We start from the raw sequence: 23,775 nt of genomic DNA, 5'->3' as shown, positions 1-23,775 counted from the left end.
GCGATGGCTGGAAGACAGTACTCTAGCCAGAACAGTCAACTCCGAATTGGTTCTGTTCAGTGATTTCACTCAATGATTCAGCTCAGTGATTCAGCTCAGTTCAGAGGATGGCCGCATCTGGCTGTGCTCTGATGTCCATCGATCCCACCTTCGTCGCCAGTGTTAAGTTGTGGGTGAACATAGCAGACGACACAGCGATTCTTCAAACAGCTCTTGTTTATTCACAGGCCAGAACAGAACTGAACTGAAGGGTTCAGCCAGCCTGCTTATATAGAGCTCAACTACAAAGCAACAGTAACCATTTTCTGTAACTATCCAATCACTGAACGTCACTTTCAATCCCTTATTTGCATATGTGGACCTGAGTGAAAACTATCTACAGTATCCCCCTGCTGGCCCAGGGTGAGAACTTCAGTACATAGCAGACTCTACAAAGGTTGAAAAGAAAGGCATGAAACCGAGATGATGCTCTGGAACAAGCGGCCCCATGAAGTGGCGTGGAAGCCCCCCCCTCCCGCCCCGCAGAGGCGCAGGCCAAGCGGCTGCAAGTCCTCCGAGCCCCCGCCCGCCCGGCCGGGAAGTGCTGCCATTCCCAGCCCCGCGTCGACCCTCCACTTCTGGGGCAGGCGTGCTGGACAGGCAGCTGGACTCCGGCCGCGGGGCTCGCCCTTCCCCTGGCGCTGCGCAGCCCCCAGGGAGACCTGGGCCGGGCCTCCGTCCCTGGGCGGGCGCCTCTCCGCCTCGCCGCCGGCCGGGCAGCAGCTGCTGGGCTGGCGGGCCGCCTTCCTCCTCCCGCCGCCGCCGCCGAGCCAAGCTCAGCCCTCTTCCCTCCTCCGCCCCCGCCGGCCTTTTAACGCCGCTTCCCCCTCGGGGCGGGCCAGCCTTTCCTCGCCGCCGCCGCCTCTCCTTCCTCCGAGGGACGCGATGCTGCTGCTGGGTCTCCTCGCGGTGCAAGGTAAGCAGGTGCGAGAGAGCCGCCGCCGCCGCTCTCCCCCGGGCCGAGCTGGGGCTTCTCCGGGCTCCTCCCGCCGACTGAGCGCGCTCGCTTTGTCCCCGCAGCCCTGCGCGTCTCCGGAGCCCTGCGCCTCCCGCCCGCCGGCTCGTGCGCCTTCGACGGCAGCGCCTGTGGCTACGCGTCCGAGCCGGCGACCCTGCCGTGGACCCTGAGCGAGGAAGGTAAGGAAGATGCTCCCGGCTCCCGGCTCCCGCTCTGCCTCTCCGGCTCCAAGATGGCAGAGGAAGGGACCGTTGCGAAGCCTCCGAGAAGAGACGTCTGGTCGAAGCCGGCGAGAAAGCAGGCTTCTCGCAGCCGCTCCAAGGCGCCTCGGGGACCCCCTGGCAGCTTCCCCGGGGAAGACCCCTGCAGCTCTGGTTAAGCCATACAAGAAGAGCGCAGACTAGATCCCATCCAAGGGCTAGCCTAACGAAAATGCTTTGGGAACTTCACAGCACTAGTCTGCTGTAAGGCTTGTTTAAAAAGTTTAAAGAAAGTTTTCAAAAGCCCTCTTTAGTTGTTCAGTACAAAACACATGAAGGAGCACCCAGGACTGCTCCAGACACTGACATACATTTTTTTGGGGGGGGTATTAATATTTTGCTGAAATAATTTGAATTACCTATAAACAAGTAAAGTGATGCAGAAAAAAGAAAAAAAGGGGGAAAGTGTAGATTCATGTCAGCTGTGCTCCCCCCTCCAGTCAATGCACAATTTGCATCATTTGGAAAGGGAGACTAGTGCATGCGCAGATGCACATAAGCAGGGTTTCCTTCAACTGGGAGGGAAAGGTTACTGTGTGCACATTGGCATCTAGCTAATGCTTTTTTAGAAGTCCCTTTCAAATGTCTGAAAAGGGTGAAAATGCTTTGCAGAATAAAAGATTATTTATGACATACATACACACAAAGTGAAACCAACAAAACATCCTAAAATCCAAACAGAGAAAAATAAAAGCAGCAGAAAAAATACCACCAGTACTCTCCAGAAAAAAATGTATACCCAAAAGCTAGGTGGAATGAGTGTTTCTGCTTTTTGAAACCTGTTTCCAGGGAAAGCCTGGAGCTACCAGTGAAAAGGCCCTGCTCCAAATACAAGAGTGGCTGGTGAAACCCAGCCAGATGGGCGGGGTATATATTATTATTATTATTATTATTACATAACAACCTAGCATCCAAAAAGGATGAGAAGCAATTGTCTGGGGTGGGAGGAACCATTTTGTTGAAAACATTCCATGAGATCTAAAGCTTTTAACTTTCTACAGTGGTACCTCAGGTTAAGAACTTAATTCGTTCTGGAGGTCCATTCTTAACTTGAAACTGTTCTTAACCTGAGGTACCACTTTAGCTAATGGGGCCTCCTGCTGCCGCCGCACAATTTCTGTTTTCATCCTGAAGCAAAGTTCTTAACGCGAGGTACTATTTCTGGGTTAGCGGAGTCTGTAACCTGAAGCGTCTGTAATCCGAGGTACCACTGTTTTTGAAAGTGTTATGCAACCTGACTGCTACAAAAGTGTTGTTGTCTGCTGTGGAGGGGCAGGGTGGTGGTGAAGTTTGGGCTGTTTGGCAGAGCCAGTGGGAAAACCAAGTTGGCTCTGTCAGCGCATCCACATGGCCCTGGCTCCTCCTCCTCAGTACCATCCAGGTAGGCCAGGTGTGGGGAGCCTCTGGCCCTTCAAATGTTGCAGAGGTACCCTTCCTAGCATCCCTGGCCACTGGCTATGCTTCCTGGGGCTGATGAGAGATGCAGTTCCGCAAGCTCTGGAGGGCTAAAGGTTCCCCACACCTGAGGCAAGCTATGGCAACGCCAGGGTCAGAAGAGTGTGCCCCACCATACTGGCCGCTACTGCTCTTCTGTGGGCAGCCCCCCACCAAGCATGTCAGGGGCTCCATAGCCTCTCATGCTTGAGAAGATGCAGAATCCTTTTCAACCCGAGAGCCATATTCCCCCCGGAATGGGCAACGATTTGGGGGCACATGGCAGTGGTGGGCTGAGGCAGAGGGACAGCAAGCATCAATCTTTCCTTTCTGTGCTAAGTAAGTTCCTATATGTAATTCTTGCAGCCTTTTTTATACCCCCCCCCCCAAATCCAGGCACACAAGGTGTTAACTTGGAATCATAGAACGGTAGAGTTGGAAGTGATCCTGAGGGTTACTTAGTACAGCTCCCTGCCATGCAAGGGGGACACATCATAGCCAGGCAAGAAGACTCCTGGAGGATGTGGAACGGGCGGTGGAGGTTGAGGAGAGGGCATGGCCTGAAGAGAGACCCAGGCAGGACCGTAGTGGGGGCTCAGGGGCCATAGCCCCGGGCACACAACTTTTAGGGAGCGCAAGCCAGGCGCCCACACACAGGGATTCCTGTCCTACCCTGCCCCACCTGGTTCTGGGGGTCTCTGGGCCCCAGAGCCCAGTCTGGCCTCACCTCTGTGTCCCCAGGCCCCTCACTGGAGGGCTGCCTGGCCAGCGTTGGGGGAGAGATGGGCTCCTCGCTGTGCGGACAGGCTGGCAGTGCCCCGCCGCCCCTCTAGGCTCCGGTGGCAAGGGCTGGGCTGGCACGGGGGGTTCTGTTCACCCTCTGTGTCCCACACCTGCCCAGCGTGTGTGTGTACGCTGCCCCAGGCACCAGCGAGCGACGCAACACGGCTGGTCCCAGAGACAGGGAGGGAGGTCTGGAAGGCTGCATTTTGCCCTTAGGCCTGGGCTTCCCCAGCTCTGTTCTAGAGACTGACATGGGATTGCTCTGAATCGATGCACTTGTATTGTACTGTTTCAGACATTTATTGTACTTTATTTTAAGGACAGTTCAAGTAGATCCCTCATAAATTAATGTATTTTTTATTTTAAAAACCTGGTGCAAGCCATTTATTTATTCCATTTCTCTAGCCAAAAGAGAAAAAGAAGGGACATAAATGGTCAGATCAAACTGCTGAAGATTCAGAACAGAAAAGGCTAAATTAGTTGCCACTCTCTGAGGATACCACAATGTCTTTAGGTCAGCTTTTTACAGCTAACAGATGCCTGGATTTTGATCTTCCTTGAACTCTGTGTCTCTGACTGACCAACCTTCTGGCCTCACTTTTTATTCATTTCACTCAGAACAACCCTACCCTCAATCTCCTAAAGTATCTCTTGTCACCTCTGTTGTTTGGACCACAATATAATTACTTGAGAAAAAATTATCTAAGGGTTTTATTTTCAAATTCTCCACAAGTGCTATAGTGCAACTTTGATGAGTCGCTGGTGGCCATTGATACATATAATTGCGACCTGCATTTCAAAGTTGCCCGTGACCGATACAGCGGCTACCCTCTGACCATAGAAGGGTTCGCTTTCCTGTGGTCAGGTGCCTGAGCCACCTATGGGGCAAGGCGAGGGAGGGTCTGTTACGAAATGAAGATAGGCCATTCTGCTCACTGGTTTCTCACAGGCATCCGGACAGCCACTGTGAGAACAGGATCATAGAATTGTAGAGTTGCAAACTACCTTTAATGCTTGAAATTCTTGCTAAGCATATTGGTATAATTATTCTGGAGTGCTGCTATTTGACATGTTTAGTTTTGCAAATTTAAGCTCTGGCTGGCACTGGTGAATAGCTTCTGGAGACAAAGCTGAGCCCAGCTGTTGCTTTATGCTGATGAATTTATAGATACAAATCTGGATCCATTGGCCAGTAATAATAGTAATAATAATGTTGTTGTTTAGTCGTTTAGTCATGTCTGACTCTTCGTGACCGCGTGGACCAGAGCACACCAGGCACTCCTGTCTTCCACTGCCTCCCGCAGTTTGGTCAAACTCATGCTGGTAGCTTCGAGAACACTGTCCCACCATCTCGTCCTCTGTTGTCCCCTTCTCTTTGCGCCCTCCATCTTTCCCAACATCAGGGTCTTTTCCAGGGAGTCTTCTCTTCTCATGAGGTGGCCAAAGTATTGGAGCCTCAGTTTCACGATCTGTCCTTTCAGTGAGCACTCAGGGCTGATTTCCTTCAGAATGGAGAGGTTTGATCTTCTTGCAGTCCATGGGACTCTCAAGAGTCTTCTCCAGCACCATAAGTCAAAAGCATCCATTCTTCGGCAATCAGCCTTCTTTATGGTCCAGCTCTCACTCCCATACATCACTACTGGGAAAACCATAGCTTTTACTATACGGACCTTTGTTGGCAAGGTGATGTCTCTGCTTTTAAGATGCTGTCTAGGTTTGTCATTGCTTTCCTCCCAAGAAGCAGGCGTCTAATAATGCCCTTCTTAATTCTCAGCTCATCTGTAAGCTCCTTATGCAGCCACACTCCCTTGCCTCTGTATCATGAAACCTAGGAGGGCATGATTATTTCCTCTGAAGTTTCTGAGTACCGTATTTTTCGCTCTATTGGATGCAGTTTTTCCCCTCCAAAAATTGAGGGGAAATGTGTATGCGTCCTATGGAGCGAATGCAGGCTTGTGCCATAGCCGCGCGCAACCCCTCTGGCAGGGAGAGGTTGCGTGGGGCTAAAGAGGAAGCCAAAACAGCCAGCGTGATCCATCCCGCTGACTGCCTTGGCTTGTTCCATAGCCGCGCGCAACCCCTCTGGCAGGGAGAGGCTGCATGGGGCTATGGCTTCTTTAGCCCTGCGCAGCCTCTCCTGGCAGGGAGAGATCGTGTGGGGCTAAAGAGGAAGCCAAAGCAGCGAGCAGGATCCATCCCGCTGGCTGCCTTGGCTTGTGCCATAGCCGCACGCAACCCTTCCGGCAGGGAGAGGCTGCACGGGGCTGTGGTTTCTTTAGCTCCACGCAGCCTCTCCCGGCAGGGAGAGGTTGCGTGGGGCTAAAGGTAAAGGTAAAGGTACCCCTGACCATTAGGTCCAGTCGTGACCGACTCTGGGGTTGCGGCGCTCATCTCACTTTATTGGCCGAGGGAGCCGGCGTACAGCTTCCGGGTCATGTGGCCAGCATGACTAAGCCGCTTCTGGCGGACCAGAGCAGACACGGAAACGCCGTTTACCTTCCCGCTGGAGCGGTACCTATTTATCTACTTGCACTTTGACGTGCTTTCGAACTGCTAGGTTGGCAGGAGCAGGGACCGAGCAACAGGAGCTCACCCCGTTGCGGGGATTCGAACTGCCGACCTTCTGATCGGCAAGCCCTAGGCTCTGTGGTTTAACCCACAGGTCCACCCGCGTCCCCTGCGTGGGGCTAAAGAGGAAGCCAAAGCAGCTTGTGCCATAGCCGCCCGCAACCCGGGGGCTCAGGGGGAGCCGAGCTGTGTTGCCGGAGGCCTTTCACCTTTCTCGCTCTCTCCCTTCCTGGCCTTGGGGGAGAGGAAGGGGGACTACGCAAGGGGCAGGCGCCGCTTTGCCACTCTCCTGGCACTGTTTGTCCCGCGCTCCTGGTTGCATACCATAAGGTCTCGAATATAAGCTGCACTTTAACTTTTCATGGTTGGAATTGGGGGGTGGGGGGAGTGAGGCTTATATTCAGGCCAATACAGTAATTACCATACTTTTCTGTGTATAACACGCCCCCTATTTTGGGGAACTGCAATTTCAGAAAATGGCCCAAAGTTGTTGAGCTTTTTTTATTTTTTGGCCATTCCTCAGCAGCCCTTGACACAGCAACCAATCACACACCAATTTCCCACAGCCAATGCAAAGCAACCCTTGCCGCAGCCACCAATCACACTACAAATTGCCAGCTCGCGGCTGCAACCAATCACCCATCACCCCTACCCACTACCTGTGTAGAAGACGCCCCCACTTTTTAAACCTTCTTTTTGAGTAAAAGAACCTAGTCTTATACATGGAAAAGTATGGTATTTCCCCAGACTTTTAAGTATTGTGATTTTATAGAACCATCTATAGCATTTTATGGTTTTATGCATTTTAATTGAATCGAGTATTGGTTCTGCTTCTCCCATGCATTATGCCTTTATGTTTGTTTGTTTTCCCATAATACATTTGTACACCACCATGGGATCAGTGATGATGAAAAGTGGGATAAAATATTTCTAAATAAATAAACTATAACTAAAACTAGGAGATTCCCAGTAGCATCAAAGTCCTTTCTTGTAATCTGCCTATTTTGATGGCAGTAATAGTTGATGCAAAACCAAAATTTAGAAGCTGAGCAATGAGTGCTGGATGTTGGACCACGTTTATTTCAGAACCAGGTCACAAAGGTAGAAAAATTATCTAGGTTGCTTTGTGAAGTCAGTGCATGATGGACTCGATACAGCACATTGAAAGTATTCCTGCTGTTGCTAGCCAGATGTTTGGGAACAATACTGTGTTTACAGATATGAAATGATGATGATGAATATGCTTTCCCCTTCCCAGAACTTGTAACGTTCACATAAATGACCTTTTGGTTTAAAGTCATAGGATTTTAAGTAGCAACTAATCTGATCAAGTCGATGAAATAAATTTGACTTGATTAATCATTTGGTTTTTAATAGATTAATCCATTATTTTAAAAAAATACTTTCATAGCACCAAGCCATCAGCACATGTGCCTAGAAAGATTCCCTATGATTCCCTCTACCAGAGCAGCACCTTCCCCGTCCTCTGCAAATTTGTCAATAAGCCAAGATAGAAACTGAGCTGCTCTGCTGAACCCCAGCTGCCTTCTGTCCACCTCATTGATCAAATGGCTAAAGTAATAACTGTCCTGAGTGGAAGTGGCAATTTTAAAACATTTCACCTTCCAGAGGCCCACAGATGAGGAGAGATGAATTAGCTGAGACCTCCCGCCAAGAAGATAAGCAATGGCAACCAGAGCAGCTGCCCTGTGATGGCCTGGGAATCTGATTCAGAAGCTGAACCTGAGGAGTCCCAGCCTGCACAGGAGTCCCCGCCTCCAGGGCTGGCTGAGCCGGGGCAGGGGCTTGAATCTGAAGGGCCTGCACCTGTGCCGGGTCCTCAGGAGCAGACACCAGATGTATCCACTCTGGCTCCGGAGGTGATTGAGGACCCATTGCCTGCAGGTGCGCCTCTCCCAGCCCTGTCAGGGGAAGGTGAAACTGCTCCTGGGTCCAGTAACCCTCCAGCCTCTCCTGAGCTACAGAGGCTCAGGGCAGAGAGGCGGAGGGAACTAAGTGCTCTCAGGAGGAGTGCTCGCCTTAAGGCCAGGGGAGGCGGGTCACCTGTGGGCCGGGACCACCCTAGGCCTCAGAGGAGATAAAGGCCAGTCAGCCCAGTCCCAGGTTGAGGGAGCAACGACGTTGGAAACCGGTTTCTGCCAGCACCCAGACCTGTTTTTCCGGAGTTCCCGACCACCCCCGGCTTCTTGCTTTGGACCCCGCTTCCCCCTTGGTGGACAGCCTCCAGACCCTCGGCCCAGGACCAGATTTTGTCCACGCCTCACGTTAACCCCCCCGGGACCAACACATGCCCAGTTTGGCATGTAAAGTGGTACATGCATAGTCTGAGAAGTCCTGAGTCCCAGAATAAAACAAGAAATAATAATACATTTGTTGTTGTTGGCTTCTGTCTGTCTCAAGAGACAATGGAGGGCACCTCCAGGAGTGGATGTGAGGGCGATCTGGCTGCGACATCTGTCACCCCATTGATCGCCAGGGTTGATTCGGCTGATCTGGCTGGCTAGGCGGGTGTCCCCTTCCTCCCTCACCGCTCCATGTGCGTCCCTCCCGAAGCTGCGCGCTCGGTGGAAGAGGACGACCATCCCAGATAGAAGGAGTGTACCGTTCTTCGGTCAAGGGTATACGATAGCACCTCCAGGAGTGAAGTCAAACCTTTGTGTTAGCAGCACCCAAGTGACCTCCCCAGGACACAGGCCTGGGCAGTGTGTCTGGAGGTCCTGGGTTGCCCAGATGACAAGACCCTCCTCGTGCAGCCTGGCAAGAGGCTTGGTCCAAAGGAAAGCAGAGCAATACATTTGGCACCACCTTAGCTGCAGGAGTTGCCAGAAAGAGGCATACAAGGTCCCATCCAACTGTCTTAGGGACCCCACTCAAGATTTGTGTAGGATTTACTCCTTGGCCTTTTCCTCTCCCAAAAATATCCCCCAAGGCAGTGGAGGGTGGGGATCAGAGTTGTCCTTCTCCCAGATGAACTACTTTCCAGGTTGATGAGCTCCATCTACCACTCACTTCTCTCTACAACATGTGTAGAAACTGCCTTCTTGACCATTGGATGTACTATTTAATCATATTAAAAATATTAATCTTTCTGTAGAGCAATTTGAAAGTGATGCCCATGTAGTTACTCTAATATGTGCACTATACCTAAATGAGCCATTGAATTCCATCAATAGTACATGACTTTTATTACAGACTGCTTTCCTTGTATTGAAAGAAAATATGGGGGGGGGGGAACCACCAGTATTCTTAATGGTTCCATGTCAGGGGGAGTCCTAGTTTAAAATCTTTGCTAGCTTTAGTAGGTTTGTCATATCCTTGGTTCATCCTCAGTTCCCACCTAGGGGGCCCAATCTGGATGAGTTAAATGGTTAAAAGTCCCTCTATATCCCCAAGTTCTGATTCAGAATTTTGATTCAAATCTGGCCCTTTGGACTGGGAGTTTGTAAAAGCACCTTGAAGACAATGTGTCTAATGCCAGATGGATTTGGGCCCTTATTATTGCCTCCACAAGCTTATAATGGAGATGAATAGCATCTGGGTTAGTAAGCACTCTGTACATTTAAAGTGCTGGGTTAATTATAAAATGGTAAAAATGTTCTTTGTGATTATGTGAAAATTATGGTTACATGAATTTTTCACTTGAACTGGTACACTTTAATATAAACCAGCTTAGTCTTATTTATTTGAATGCACTTAGGTTAGTTATATGATTTATTTTAAGTTATGTGGATTACAAATAACACATGTCAGGTCATAGTAATGTTAATGGGAGTTTAGGAATTTGTTCCCATATATATTTTGCAGGTTCATTATTTTTCATAAGAGTGTATTTATGCAATTGAATGGAAACATCAGAGTATTTTTTTTTAAATCAGTAACAGATTGTTCCCTAAATATAGCTACTTTAGTGCTTATTTTAAACTAAGTGTTAAGTCAGGATTGTTATGATTCTAACTTCTATTTTAAAAAGGGCTTTTCACTACAGCTGTCTTATATGGTCACGAAGGCATGAAGAGGTCTTAGTGCATGGTGGTAAAAATAACAGAAAATGAAGCACCATTGTCAAAACTTTCTTTTACTGCTATCCCCTTATTTATGTTTTTACACACCATCTGCTTTGGAGAATGAACAGAATGTCTAATGCTGTGGTCTTCAAACATGCTGCCTCCCATAAACCTTGTCCATATCAATTCATGTGCCTCTGAATAGCTGCCAAGGCATCAGGGTACCCTGGAGCACAGTTTCAAAACCAATGGGCAGATGCATTCAAAAGACTCAGAAACTGTACATGTCAGCAGAAGGCCTGTGCAAGGACTTCCATTTGTACAATGGGGCTTCTCCCTTCCTCCCTGCATGCCCCCCAAATTAGCTCTTGAGTGGTCTAGTGGAACCCCCTAAATAGTGTGCAGGGCCATTGTTCTGTATGGGAAACAGAAAAGCTAGTCCTGACACAATGATTGAAAGAGATGATGTTGAATTCCTCCTATTTTTTTTTTTTTTTGCAAGTAAATTTTTATTCAGAATTTGTACAAAAAAAAGAAAAAAGAACTAACAAATACAAAAATAAACATTTTAACATAAATTATTCATCCTATTTTCATACTATACAAAAAGAAAGCATACAATCATACAAAAAATAATAATATAACCATTAGGCTCTCCTTAGCCTTTGACTTCCCTTCACCCTTTTGGTAAGTATCAAATAAATCCCGGGTTGCGTAATTAGTTTATTAAAGTTTATAGTTATTAGCTGATAAAGTTTTTCTAATACCGCCAGTTCCTCCTATATATCCGTTCCAATATATTTCCAAAATTTACTCCAATTTTTTTGAAATTTCTGGTCGTCTTGGTCTCGTATTCTGCCTGTTAATCTATCTAGCTCGGCATAGTTGATCATTTTGACCTGCCAGTCACTTATGTTAGGAATAGTTTCTATTTTCCAGTTTTGTGCCAGCATAATTCTTGCGGCTGTGGTGGCATAGAGAAATATTTTTTTATCTTCATTTTTTATTTCCTTACCCATTATTCCCAGCAAAAAGGCCTCAGGTCTCTTGGGAAAAGTATATTTAAAAACTTTTTTAAGTTCATTATAAATTGCTTCCCAAAAAACCTTCACCTTGTTGCATTGCCACCACATATGGTAGAGGTCTCCCTCCACTTCACCACATTTCCAGCATGTCTTGTTTTCTGATCTATAGATTTTAGCCAATTTTGCCGGCGTAAGATACCATCTATAGAGCATTTTCCAAACATTTTCTCTCAAACTCGTACAGGCCGTAAATTTAATGTCTCTATTCCACAATTTCAACCACTTTTCAAACTCGATGTTATAACCGAAGTCAATTGTCCATTTAATCATTGCCTCTTTGACTTCCTCGTCTTTTGTATGCCATTCCAGTAATATGTCATATAATTTAGACAATGTTTTGTTTTTGCCTTCTATTATTTCTATATTGAATTTTGATTTCTTGTCCTCAAAGCCCATTTTTCTTTTATCTTGTTTTAACATATCATTCACCTGATGATATTGTAGCCAACCGGTGAATTGATCCTTTATTTCCTCATACGGTTTAAGTTTAAGCCCTTGTTCTGATTTTCTTACCAAATCTTCGTAGGTGGCTGTCTTCCCTTCCATGTTGGTTTTTTTTATTGTTAAGACCTCTACTGGTGAAATCCACCATGGTGTTTTTCTTTCGAGAAGGTTCTTATTTCTTTCCCAGACCTGATATATTGGTCCCCTGAAAATATGGTTTAAGAAAGCCCTGTGGACTTTCACCTTCTCGTACCAGAGATATGCGTGCCACCCATACCGATTATTGAAACCTTCTAAATCCAGTAGGTCTCTGTTCTCCAATTTTATCCAATCTTTTAGCCAAAGTAGGCATGCTGCTTCATAATATAGGCTCAAATCTGGGAGAGCAAAACCTCCTCTTTCCTTTTTATCAGTTAGTATTTTCATTTTAATCCTTGGTCTTTTCCCCTGCCAGATGAATTTCATCAGGGTTCTCTGCCATTCTTTACATTGTTTTAAACCTTTAATAACTGGAAGAGTTTGAAATAAAAACAACATCCTCGGCAAAACATTCATTTTAACCACTGCTATCTTCCCTAAAAAGGAAAATTTCATCCTCCCCCATATTTCCAGATCTTTCTTTATTTTTTTCCATGTAACTTCATAATTATCTTTATATAGGTTTATGTTTTTTGCCGTGATCCACACTCCCAAATATTTCACTTTTTTCACCACCATGATTTCCACTTTTTGTTCTAGATCTTTCGTTTCTTCCTTAGTTAGATTTTTAACCAGCATTTTAGTTTTATTCTTGTTTACCTTAAAACCTGCCACCTCTCCAAATTCCTCAATTTTTTGTAATGCTTCTTTTACACTATCTTGTGGATCTTCCAAAGTCAGAACAATATCGTCGGCAAAGGCTTTAATTTTGAATTCCTTCTTTCCTACTCTAATTCCTTTCACTTCTGTTGCCTCCCTCAGTCTCTTATTAAGTACTTCCAAAATTACAATAAATAATAAGGGGGACAGGGGGCAACCTTGTCTGGTCCCTTTATAAATGTTAAAATATTCTGTTGTATTATTATTTATCACCAGCTTTGCTTTCTGTTCTTTGTATATTGCTTCTATGCCTCTTCTAAATTTTTCGCCAATTCCCATCCTTTCCAAAACCTTCTTTAGGAAGTTCCAGGAAACATTGTCAAATGCCTTTTCGGCGTCTATGAAAACCAGTGCGGCTTTTCTGTCTATTTTCATGTCCAGGTATTCAATAATGTCAATCAAATTCCTTACATTATCCCGTAATTGTCTCCCTGGGAGAAATCCTGTTTGATCACCATGAATTTTATTAATCAAGACCTTCTTTAATCTTTCCGCCATTATGTCTGCAAATAGCTTATAATCATTATTTAATAATGAGATTGGCCTATAGTTCTTTACTTCCATAGTGTCCACCTCTTTTTTAGGGATCAATGTAACATAGGCTTCCTTCCAGGTATTAGGTATCTTTCCTTCTCTCAATATATTGTTCATAACCTCTCCCAGCACTGGTGATATTTGGTTAATTAATATTTTATAATATTTGGCCGGAAGGCCGTCCGGTCCCGGCGCCTTCTCAGCTTTCATCTTTTTAATAGCCTTTTTTATCTCTTCCTGTGTTATTATCTCATCTAGTGCTGCTCTTTCATCTTCTACAATTTGTTCCAGATGGTGTTTTTGCAGAAATTGATCTATTTCTTGTTCTGTTTCCTCTCCTCTTTTGTACAAATCCTTATAATATCTTTGGAATATTCTTTTTATTTCTTTTGGTTCTTCCATAATCATATCTCCTTCTTTTATTTTACTGATCGTACTCAACTTCTTCCTTTCTCTCAACTGCCACGCTAGATATTTCCCTATCTTATTTGCGGACTCAAAGTTCTTTTGATTCATCCTCTTAATTTTCCACTCTATCTCTTGGTTAATTATTGTAGCAAATTTAGCTTGTAGTATTTTTAAGTTCTGTTTTAAACTCTCTTCACTAGGGTTAACAGTTAATTTTCTTTCATTTTCCATAATCTGTGTTAAAATCTGCTCTTTCTTTTTTTCTTTTTCTTTTCTTAATTGGGTATTTTTCTGAATCAAAAAACCCCTCATGACCGCTTTTCCTGCGTCCCACACCATCTCTATGGAAGTTTCTCCATTTAAATTCCACCTAAAGTATTCTTCAATTGTTTCTATAGCCTTATTTACTATCCTTTGATCATTAAATAAATATTCATTCATTCTCCATCTGGCTGTTTTAACCTCTCTACCTTTTAACTCCATGGAAACCGCACTATGATCAGATAAAGTTCGAGGCCAAATTTCAGACTTAATTAAATTCTGTACCAATTCCCTCGAGACCCAAATACTGTCTATCCTCCCCCAGCTCTGATTCGGATTTGAAAAAAAAGTGAATTGTTTTGCAGTAGGGTTTTTAAACCTCCAAACATCCGTCAATCCCAAATTATTTACCATGTCGAAGAAAGATCGTGGTAGTTTACCTTCTTTCCCATCTTGTCTTTTTGTTAATCTATCCATATTCGGCGTCACCACCCCATTAAAATCTCCCATCAATATCATTTTCTGGTCCATCCATTCCATTAGTATATTATCTAATTCCAAAAAGAAAGCTGATTTTTTCTCATTCGGGGCGTATATTCCAACCACAACTATTTTTTCTCCATGAAACACCATCTGTACCACCACTACTCTCCCATGTTCATCTTTGTACAGTAATTGCGGGTCATATTTTTCCTTTATATAAATTACTACCCCTCTTTTCTTAACCTTGTCGGAGGTCACAAAGTCCAATCCCAATCTCTTATTACTTAATACTCTCTTGTGTTTTCCTATAACATGCGTTTCTTGAAGACAAATTAAATCCCAATTCTTTTTCAACAATACATGTGCAATCTGATTCCTCTTATTTTTATTGTTCAAACCATTCACATTCCAGCTTATTGTTTTTAAAGCCATCTATTAAACTATTCTAGCTAATTTAACTAGATTAAATAGAGACTACTGTTCCTTGCTTTCCTCCTCTTGTTCTTCTCCTTCTCCTGTTAAGCTCTCCTCTTTTTCTTCTTCTTCACTCCCTTCACCCTCCTCGTCTCTCTGTCGTTCCTCCCTTTCCACCTCCCCTTCAACTTTTCCCAGGTCCTTCTCGTATCTCCTCGCAAATTTTTGGAGTTCAATACTGGTGCTTAATTTAAACCTTTTTTCCTTAAAGTAGAATGAAATGCCTTCGGGAAACTCCCATCTATACAATATCCCATTCTTCTTCAATTGGTTTGTTAATTTTTTGTATGGCTCTCTCCTTCGAAGAAATCTCGAAGGAATTTCTCTAAAGATAATAATTGGGCTTCCTCCAATATATAACCTTTTTATGTGGTTCTGTTGCAGTATTTCATTTCTTATTTCCAAAGTGTTGAACATGACAATTACATCACCTGGCAGCTTTTTCTTTCTGGCTCTGTCTGATTTTGGTCTTATTCGAAAAATATTTACTAAATGACAGTTTACCTCCTCCTCGCTCTTATTTAACCAAGTTGCCAGCTCTTTTATCATTTTAGATCTAATATTCTCATTTGGGGTCTCTGGTACACCCCTCAGTTTTAGGTTGGTTTGATTTTGCCTCATTTGCGTCATAGCCATATTGTCCAACAACTCTTCCTGCACTCTTTCTATCTCTTTAACTTCTACTCTAATTCTATCCACCTCCTTCTTACTAATTTTCGTATCTTTTTGCACCTTTTTCATTGAATCTTCCAAAACCTTAGTTCTTACTGATAAATCTTTAACCTTTCCTGTCAATTCCCCCACCACTCCCTCCAATTTCTTATCCAAAGTGTCCTGTACCTCAAGTAATTTTCTCTCAATATATTGTTCATTATTTTTGAATTCTTTCCTTATTTCGGCCATCAGACTGCTATAGTCTTTAATTTCTTTACTTTCCTTAGCATCCTCTTGCCTCGACGACCTCCTTTCCGCTGGTGTTGCCACGCCTTTTTTTGCACCGTTTGTCATTTTGTAGGCTTGAAAGGTCTTGGGGTCCACCACACTAATGTTATTCAAAAAGGGATGAGGCACAGGATCACCGATAGTCTCTGATGGGTTAATAAGTTACCGGGTCTGGCGTTGGGGTATAATAGCAGATATTAGGCATCACACATCAGGCTATACACAAAGTTTTACAATCTTTACCTTTTACAGTCTTTGTCCTCTTAGAGGGTGGTATTATAGAGGTCTGGCGTCACCAAAAAATTTTCTTTACTGGAGACTTGGAGGTTCTTCAGGAAGTGTTCTTTATGCTGGTTTAAATTCTCCTATTTGTCTTTTGGCGCATGTCCCTTTAAATCTCAAATACATGCAGAGGCGTAGTAGATCAAGGACAAGATGAAATGGCGGATAGCAAAGCCAAGTTAAGTCTCGAAATGGCTTCCTCCTCCCTTTTTTATACCCATAGGGAAGTCACTAACATAAAACCAGCATTAAGGTCTGGGGAAGACCCAGGCTTTCTTCCACCCACTTCAAACAAAAAAGTTGATGTTAACAATAACGTCCTCAAAAAACCTGTCAGTTGAAGCATCAACCAAATGCCCCAGAAACCTCCTTTCCTCCTCTCGACCTGAAGAATTTGGAGCAAATGATTCAGCAGAGGAAACACAGCCCAGAATAACTAAGGAGATAGTACAAGAATACTTGGCTAGTTTAGATGTATTCAAGTCTCCAAGCATCCAAGAGTATTAAAAGAACTGGCAGATGTGATCTCAGAACCACTGGCAGTCATCTTTGAGAATTCCTGGAGAACAGGCGAAGTCCCGGCAGACTGGAGGAGGGCAAATGTTGTCCCTATTTTCAAAAAGGGGAAAAGAGAGGACCCAAATAATTACCGCCCAGTCAGTCTGACAGCAATACCAGGGAAGATTCTGGAGCAGATCATTAAGCAAACAGTCTGTGAGCACCTAGAAAGGAATGCTGTGATCACCAATAGTCAGCATGGATTTCTGAAAAATAAGTCATGTCAGACTAACCTGATCTCGTTTTTTGACAGAATTACAAGCCTGGTAGATGAAGGGAACGCAGTGGATGTAGCCTACCTTGATTTCAGCAAGGCATTTGACAAGGTGCCCCATGATATTCTTGTAAAGAAGCTGGTAAAATGCGGTCTTGACTATGCTACCACTCAGTGGATTTGTAACTGGCTGACTGACCGAACCCAAAGGGTGCTCATCAATGGTTCCTCTTCATCCTGGAGAAGAGTGACTAGTGGGGTGCCACAGGGTTCTGTCTTGGGCCCGGTCTTATTCAACATCTTTATCAACGACTTGGATGATGGACTCAAGGGCATCCTGATCAAATTTGCAGATGACACCAAACTGGGAGGGGTGGCTAACACCCTAGAGGACAGGATCACACTTCAAAACGACCTTGACAAATTAGAGAACTGGGCCAAAACAAACAAGATGAATTTTAACAGGGAGAAATGTAAAGTATTGCACTTGGGCAAAAAAAATGAGAGGCACAAATACAAGATGGGTGACACCTGGCTTGAGAGCAGTACATGTGAAAAGGATCTAGGAGTCTTGGTTGACCAAAACTTGACATGAGCCAACAGTGTGACGCGGCAGCTAAAAAAGCCAATGCAATTCTGGGCCGCATCAATAGGAGTATAACATCTAGATCAAGGGAAGTAATAGTGCCACTGTATTCTGCTCTGGTCAGACCTCACCTGGAGTACTGTGTCCAGTTCTGGGCACCATAGTTCAAGAAGGACACTGACAAACTGGAACGTGTCCAGAGGAGGGCAACCAAAATGGTCAAAGGCCTGGAAACGATGCCTTATGAGGAACGGCTAAGAGAGCTGGGCATGTTTAGCCTGGAGAAGAGGAGGTTAAGGGGTGATATGATAGCCATGTTCAAATATATAAAAGGATGTCACATAGAGGAGGGAGAAAGGTTGTTTTCTGCTGCTCCAGAGAAGCGGACACGGAGCAATGGATCCAAACTACAAGAAAGAAGATTCCACCTAAACATTAGGAAGAACTTCCTGACAGTAAGAGCTGTTCGACAGTGGAATTTGCTGCCAAGGAGTATGGTGGAGTCTCCTTCTTTGGAGGTCTTTAAGCAGAGGCTTGACAACCATATGTCAGGAGTGCTCTGATGGTGTTTCCTGCTTGGCAGGGGGTTGGACTCGATGGCCCTTGTGGTCTCTTCCAACTCTATGATTCTATGACCTAATAGTTTTGAAATAGCTGCTTTGTCCATATTGTATTGAGCTCATTGAAGCAACCTTCAAGGTATTAATTACAAAGCTGGCTCATTTTACTTAACCATTGTTTGTTGAAAACAATAGTTACCCCATTTATGCATACTGAATAATCATTAGATCAGAATTAAAAATGACATTAAAAGATTAGAGAACTCGGCCCAAGCTAACAAAATGAATTTCAATAGGGACAGATGTAAGGTTCTGCACTTAGGCAGGAAGAACCAGATGCACAAGTATAAGATGGGGGACAACTGGCTTACTAGAAGTACACGTGAAAAGGATCTAGGGGTCGGTGGACCACAAGCTTTTCATGAGTCAACAATGTGATGCAGCAGCAAAAAAAGCTAATGCTATTCTAGGCTGCATCAACAGAAGTCTAGCATCCAGATTAAAGGAAATAATAGTCCCACTTTATTCTGCCTTAGTCAGACCACACCTGGAATACTGTGTCCAGTTCTGGGCACCGCAATTTAAGAAGAATGTTGAGAAGCTGGAATGTGTGCAGAGGAGGGGGACCAAGATGATCAAGGGTATGAAAATCAAGCCTAATAAGAAATGGTGGAAGAAGTTGGGTATGCTTAGCCTGGAAAAGAGGAGACTGAGAGGAGACCTGATAGGCATCTTCCACTATCTCAAAGGCTATCACATGGAAGATGGAAGAAGCTTGTTTGCTCCTGCTCTGGAGTGTAGCATTCGAGTCATTGGCTTCAAGTTACAAGAAATGAGATTCTGACTAAACATCAGCAACAATTTTCTGAGAGTAAGAGCTGTTTGACAGAGAAACGAACTCCCTCAAGGGGTTGCAAACTCTCCTTCCTTGGAGGTTTTTAAGCAGAGGTTGGAGGGCTATCTGTCATGGATCCTTTGGGTTTCTTCCAACTCTACAATTCTATGATCGACTTATGGAGACTTGTTCATAGTTCAGTATTTTGTGCAAACGCAGCCATTAAGTTTCATCATATTGAGAATGCATTATGTAGGGAAAGTTTTTTGGAAAAATTGCTAACAATATAATAAAATTGTAAGGTGGCTGTCAGGTTGCAGTTCCCATGGCCACCAAGAGGCAGCCATGGCAACCCTAGTGTGATGACAGCCCAGCAGGCAGGTGAGCAAGCAGTATGGGTGGCAGGAGGCCAAGGTGAGCTGTTTGAAGTAGAGGGGGAGGTGCTCAAAGAGCAGATTGGCAAAGCACTGCCCCCCTCACCATTGATCACGATTGCAGTGGTGTTTAAAGGAGACCAGGATGAGTTTCAGAAAGCAGCGTCATGAGCTGGCAGGACAGTGGGGAGGAGGAAGAGGATCCTGGCGAGGGGTGCTGCCGTGACTGGGACACACCAGAACAAGCTGGGGATGGATAAGGAGAGGTTGCAGGCAGGTGTATTTGTGGTATCAGAAGGCAAAGGTACATAAAAGCTTCCACAATCACACAATAAGAAATGCAATTTTTAAAGTCTTGGAGAAATAAAAGGATTTGTTAGAACAAAAAACACCATGGTGGCTTTCCCCACTGGAAGCAATTATCTGTGAAAAAATTAAATATGAAATCTAATTGGGCAACATATACAGTGGTACCTCGGGTTATGAACTTAATTTGTTCTGGAGGTCTGTTCTTAACCTGAAACTATTCTTAACCTGAAGCACCACTTTAGCTAATGGGGCCTCCTGCTGCCGCCGCGCCGCCAGAGCACGATTTCTCTTCTCATCCTGAAGCAAAGTTCTCAACCCAAGGTACTATTTCTGGGTTAGCGGAGTCTGTAACCTGAAGCGTATGTAACCCGAGGTACCACTTTAGAGAGAGCTGTTAACGGAGACAGATTACCAATTAAAATTGAAGGATTTTCAAGAAGTAAAAGGAAAGTTTACAGATTGGTTACAATATTTCCAGTTAAATTAAATATTTAAAAGTGATAAAAAGAAATGATTTACTTATGAATTTTCAAATTTTCAGAGAGAAATAATTGAAAGTGGTACTAAATTACTATTAAAAATGTATAACTTGCTGTTAGAATGGGAAGCTAAGGATGAAGAGGTCAAGTGTGTTATGATAAAGTGGGCAAAAGATGTAGGACATAATATTCCGATAACAGATTGGGAAAGACTGTGGAAGAATGATCTAAAATTTATGGCCTGTATCTTACTTAAAGAGAATTATATGAAAATGATCTATAGGTGGTATTTAACACCGGTTCAATTGGCAAAAATGTATAAAACAAGAGAAAATAAGTGTTGGAAATGTAAAGAAATAGAAGGTATGTTTCATCATGTGTGGTGGCAATGTAAGGTTATTAAAAGTACTGGGAAATAATATATAATGAATTGAAAAAAATGTTAAGAATAACCTTTGTTAAAAAACCAGAAGCTTTTTTATTACAGGAATGATTCTACCTAAAGAATATAAGAATTTGTTTATGTATGCAACAATGGCTGCCTAGATATTGCTAGCCCAACATTGGAAAGAAGAAGAAGTCTCCACTAAGGAAGATTGGCAAATTAAGTTAATGGAGTATGCTGAAATGGCTAAATTAACTGGGAAACTTAGAAATCAAGATGATAACAAATATTTTTAAAATGGGAAATGTTTATTGTATATTTACAAAAGAAATGTATGCAAGTTAATTCTTTAGCAGGATTTTTAAAAAAACACTTGTCATATTATAGACAATGTACAAAAATTGGAAGTATTCAGAGATAAAGATTTTATTGATATACGTGAATGAAAATATTATAAAGAAACCAAGGGAGGGGGTGGAGAAAATTCAGGGGATTCAAGTAATCCCATACAGCGGATTCAATATGGATTGTATATATAGTTGTTTAAAATGTTTTATTTTATGCTTTTGTGAAAATTAGTAAGAATGTTATACAAAAAGAGAGCGAGAGAAGGAGAGGTTGGTGAAGAAAGTACTGATGGGGCGAGGGAGGATGGTGATGGGATCAGGGTCAGGGCACAAGACCCACCCCAGCAGGACCCAGAGCCAGAGGGAGCTCAGCAGCAAGGGTGCAAGGGTGGTGCTGTTAGCTGAACAACATTTAGCAAATCCACTTAACTCTGTGATGCACAATAATTACTTAGCTTTTGTAGCTCGCCACTTTTATCTCCCAGTCTTTAGGTTAATAAATATGAAAGAGTAAAGGGAATTGCATGCAGTGACAAAATTGCTTTACAGAGCTAACATAACTGTAGTGCAGAGACTTCATCTGCATTTCCGGTTTGCCAGACAGATGATATAGCTTGGTTCTGATTAAATGTCACATTCAATTGAGAACAAACACATTCTTGCTGTATTTTGAGGAGGGGAACAACAAATTCTATAGCGGCATTGACATTTAGATAGGAGACCCCAGAGGACACAATTTTAAACAAATGGCTGTTTGAGACAGAGAAGATGCTATGCTGCTTAGAATGAACAAACCATTTAAACCCTGAGGGTGCCACTTAAGATATAATTCTGACTGTGGTGCTGTTGTGAATGTACCAAAAATGTAAAATGTCGTGGTTTACATCTACAGAAAAGCTTTCTCATATGTTTAAAGCCAAAATTCTAACCTACAATTGCAGTATGGATTTCGAAGTATATGCTACTTTGATAATAATATGTTGATCTTGGGTAAAAGCAAGATTATTTTGGAATACTTTGTTAACTGATTACTGCAAGCAGAAATCAATCAGAATGACCTTTTAAAATTCTATTTAGGAATTAAAATACAGTATCTCTTGGCATTTGTTTTTACCTTTTAGGCCCTAACCAGATTTCATACTCTTCACTTCACTCTGAGGAAATAAAATTCAATTGATTTTAAATGGAGATTATATACCTAAGTTAAGTGTGCCTGCAGTTATCAACTTCCTTGGAAGTGTGTTTAATAAAGCTATGGGAATAAAGACTGATGGAAGTGTTTCAGTCCTTATGTGGAGGCTGCCAATGAAAAAGGTTTCTGTGTAATGGCGCAGCCACAGGATTGGGACCAAAACATGGTTTGTAGCAACACTGGGGAATATTTCCCTCCACCAGCCCAATAGTGTGGAGAGGGCTGCACTTTCAGATGTATTTTGAGATTGATCAAACTGAATGATTGTGTGGATTCCTGGATGCTTTGTTTTCCTTTGGCTGTCTGATCCAGGCCTGGAGGGAAGCTCTCCAACTTCACTGCTAGCTGGCAATTGTCCTGAGAGAGCCTCTGGGCAGCAAAGGACAGAGCGTGCTGTTCTTTGGGATAGGACGTCCACTCTCCACAGCGACACAGTGCCCTAGTTGTGTTGGAAAGAGAGCACGTTCTGTGAAGAAATCATTATAGATTTATAGTTTTAGCTATCAGGTGACATGATGCCAGCCTCCCTTTGGTCTTGGACTGCTTCAGCTGTTACTTGTGCAGTGCAGTCTTGGGCCTATTTGCCAACAGGCAAGTTCTAGTAACCTCAGTGGAGCTCACAGCTTTGAAGCATGCTTAGTATAGTCATAAGCATGTACATGTTCCCCTAGATTGTTTATAAAGGCGCACAAATTGCTGGGAAATTATTATTATTATTATTATTATTATTAATTTATACCCCGCCCATTTGGCTGCGTTTTTCCCAACACTCTGGGTGGCTTCCAACACATAAAACCATAGTAAAACATCAAACATTAAATACTTCCCTATACAGGGCTGCCTTCAGATGTCTTCTAAAAATTGTATCGTTATCTCCTTGACATTTGGTGGGAGGGCATTTCACAGGGCGGGTGCCACTGCTGAGAAGCCCCTTGCCTGGTTCCCTGTAACTTTACTTCTTGCAGTGAAAGAAATGCAGGAGGCCTTCAGAACTGGACCTCAAATACATATTTGTGTTCTATGCTGAGTGGTACTTTTTACACTTTAGTGTTTGTGTGTCTTTTTTTTTTTTTTTTAGGGATGGGGAATTCAGCGTATTTTCTAATTTAATTATGGATGCCGCACATAGTTTCTCTGTTACAACTGAATTTTGTTTCTGCATTTCTAGGTCATTATATTTCTGTGGACACCTCACAGGGAACAAATGGTGACACAGCTGTACTCCTCAGTCCTGACCTATATAGTGAAGAGTGGAGCTGTCTTAGACTGATATATCAGATTGCAGCATCTTCAGAGTTACCAGTAGATCCTACTGCCTTAAACCTGTACCTAAGGGTGGAAGGTGAAAGTTTTGACCATTTGCTTTGGACAACCACTGAGCGCTCCGAGAGCTGGCTCATAGCTAGTCTAGATATACGAAACAGTACAGACAAATACAAAGTAAGTATAACATTCGTATGCTTGAATATAGTCTACATGCATATACATTGAACAGATATGGGGGTGGGGAGGCTGTGCCCTCAAGGCAGCAGTAGAGCTGTGGGGATTTCCTGCAGCGGTTGTAGTTGACCTCTGTGTGTGAGGGGAGTGGCAAATGCTACCCTGTGTAAGAGAGGGGTCTGCTGTCTCTCTTGTGCATTCATTGTATCTCAATGAACACCTGAAAAGAGCTACAGGAATTGTATTATTATTATTATTATCACTATTACTACTACTACTATTTTATATTTTCTGAGGAAGACAACTGTTGCAGGAGCTACCAAGGTAATCATATTGGAAAAATCAAAGCTTTTTTGTTGGAATATAAACAGGATTCCTTCCCATTTTGACCTCTGACTAGCGGCAGAGCGCATGCTACCGCTCCCCAGGGGTGGGCATGCGGGGCCCGGAGGGGCATGGAGCTCACTCGCTGTGCTTCCGGGCCAAGACCTGGGAGTGGAGCTGTGGGCAGGAGCGAGAGAGCTGCCTCAGCAGCATCCTCGCTGAGGATGAGGTGGCAAAGTTGCCACCGACTTTCCTTTTCTCTGCCCTGGGCCATCGCGCAAGGAAGCTGTCTCCATGGTTCCTTTGTGCGCCAGAGCCAGGCTCTGGTGAGGCA

At 43.9% G+C, this 23,775-nt stretch overlaps 1 protein-coding gene across 7 annotated transcripts in view; it reads left to right on the top strand.

The window, feature by feature from the left end:
* Positions 1–844: 844 nt before the first annotated feature.
* MAMDC2 (MAM domain containing 2) overlaps positions 845–23,775 on the top strand; it is a 71,433-nt gene continuing 48,502 nt past the window's right edge. For 5 of the 7 annotated variants that reach the window (XM_080972647.1, XM_080972644.1, XM_080972649.1 and 2 more), the window contains exons 1-3: positions 845–955; positions 1,060–1,176; positions 22,846–23,117. In XM_080972647.1, the coding sequence (XP_080828773.1) occupies positions 925–955; positions 1,060–1,176; positions 22,846–23,117 (420 nt within the window). In that variant the 5' untranslated portion in view covers positions 845–924. Of the gene's footprint in view, positions 956–1,059; positions 1,177–3,917; positions 3,989–22,845; positions 23,118–23,775 lie in introns of those variants that run through there. The other 2 variants (XM_080972645.1, XM_080972646.1) reach the window with 2 other exon arrangements.

This window comes from Podarcis pityusensis, assembly GCF_964106645.2.
Source record: "Podarcis pityusensis genome assembly, chromosome: 11".
Taxonomy (NCBI): domain Eukaryota; kingdom Metazoa; phylum Chordata; class Lepidosauria; order Squamata; family Lacertidae; genus Podarcis; species Podarcis pityusensis.
Note: the sequence above shows the minus strand (reverse complement) of the source record. Positions and strands in the feature narration are given on the sequence as shown.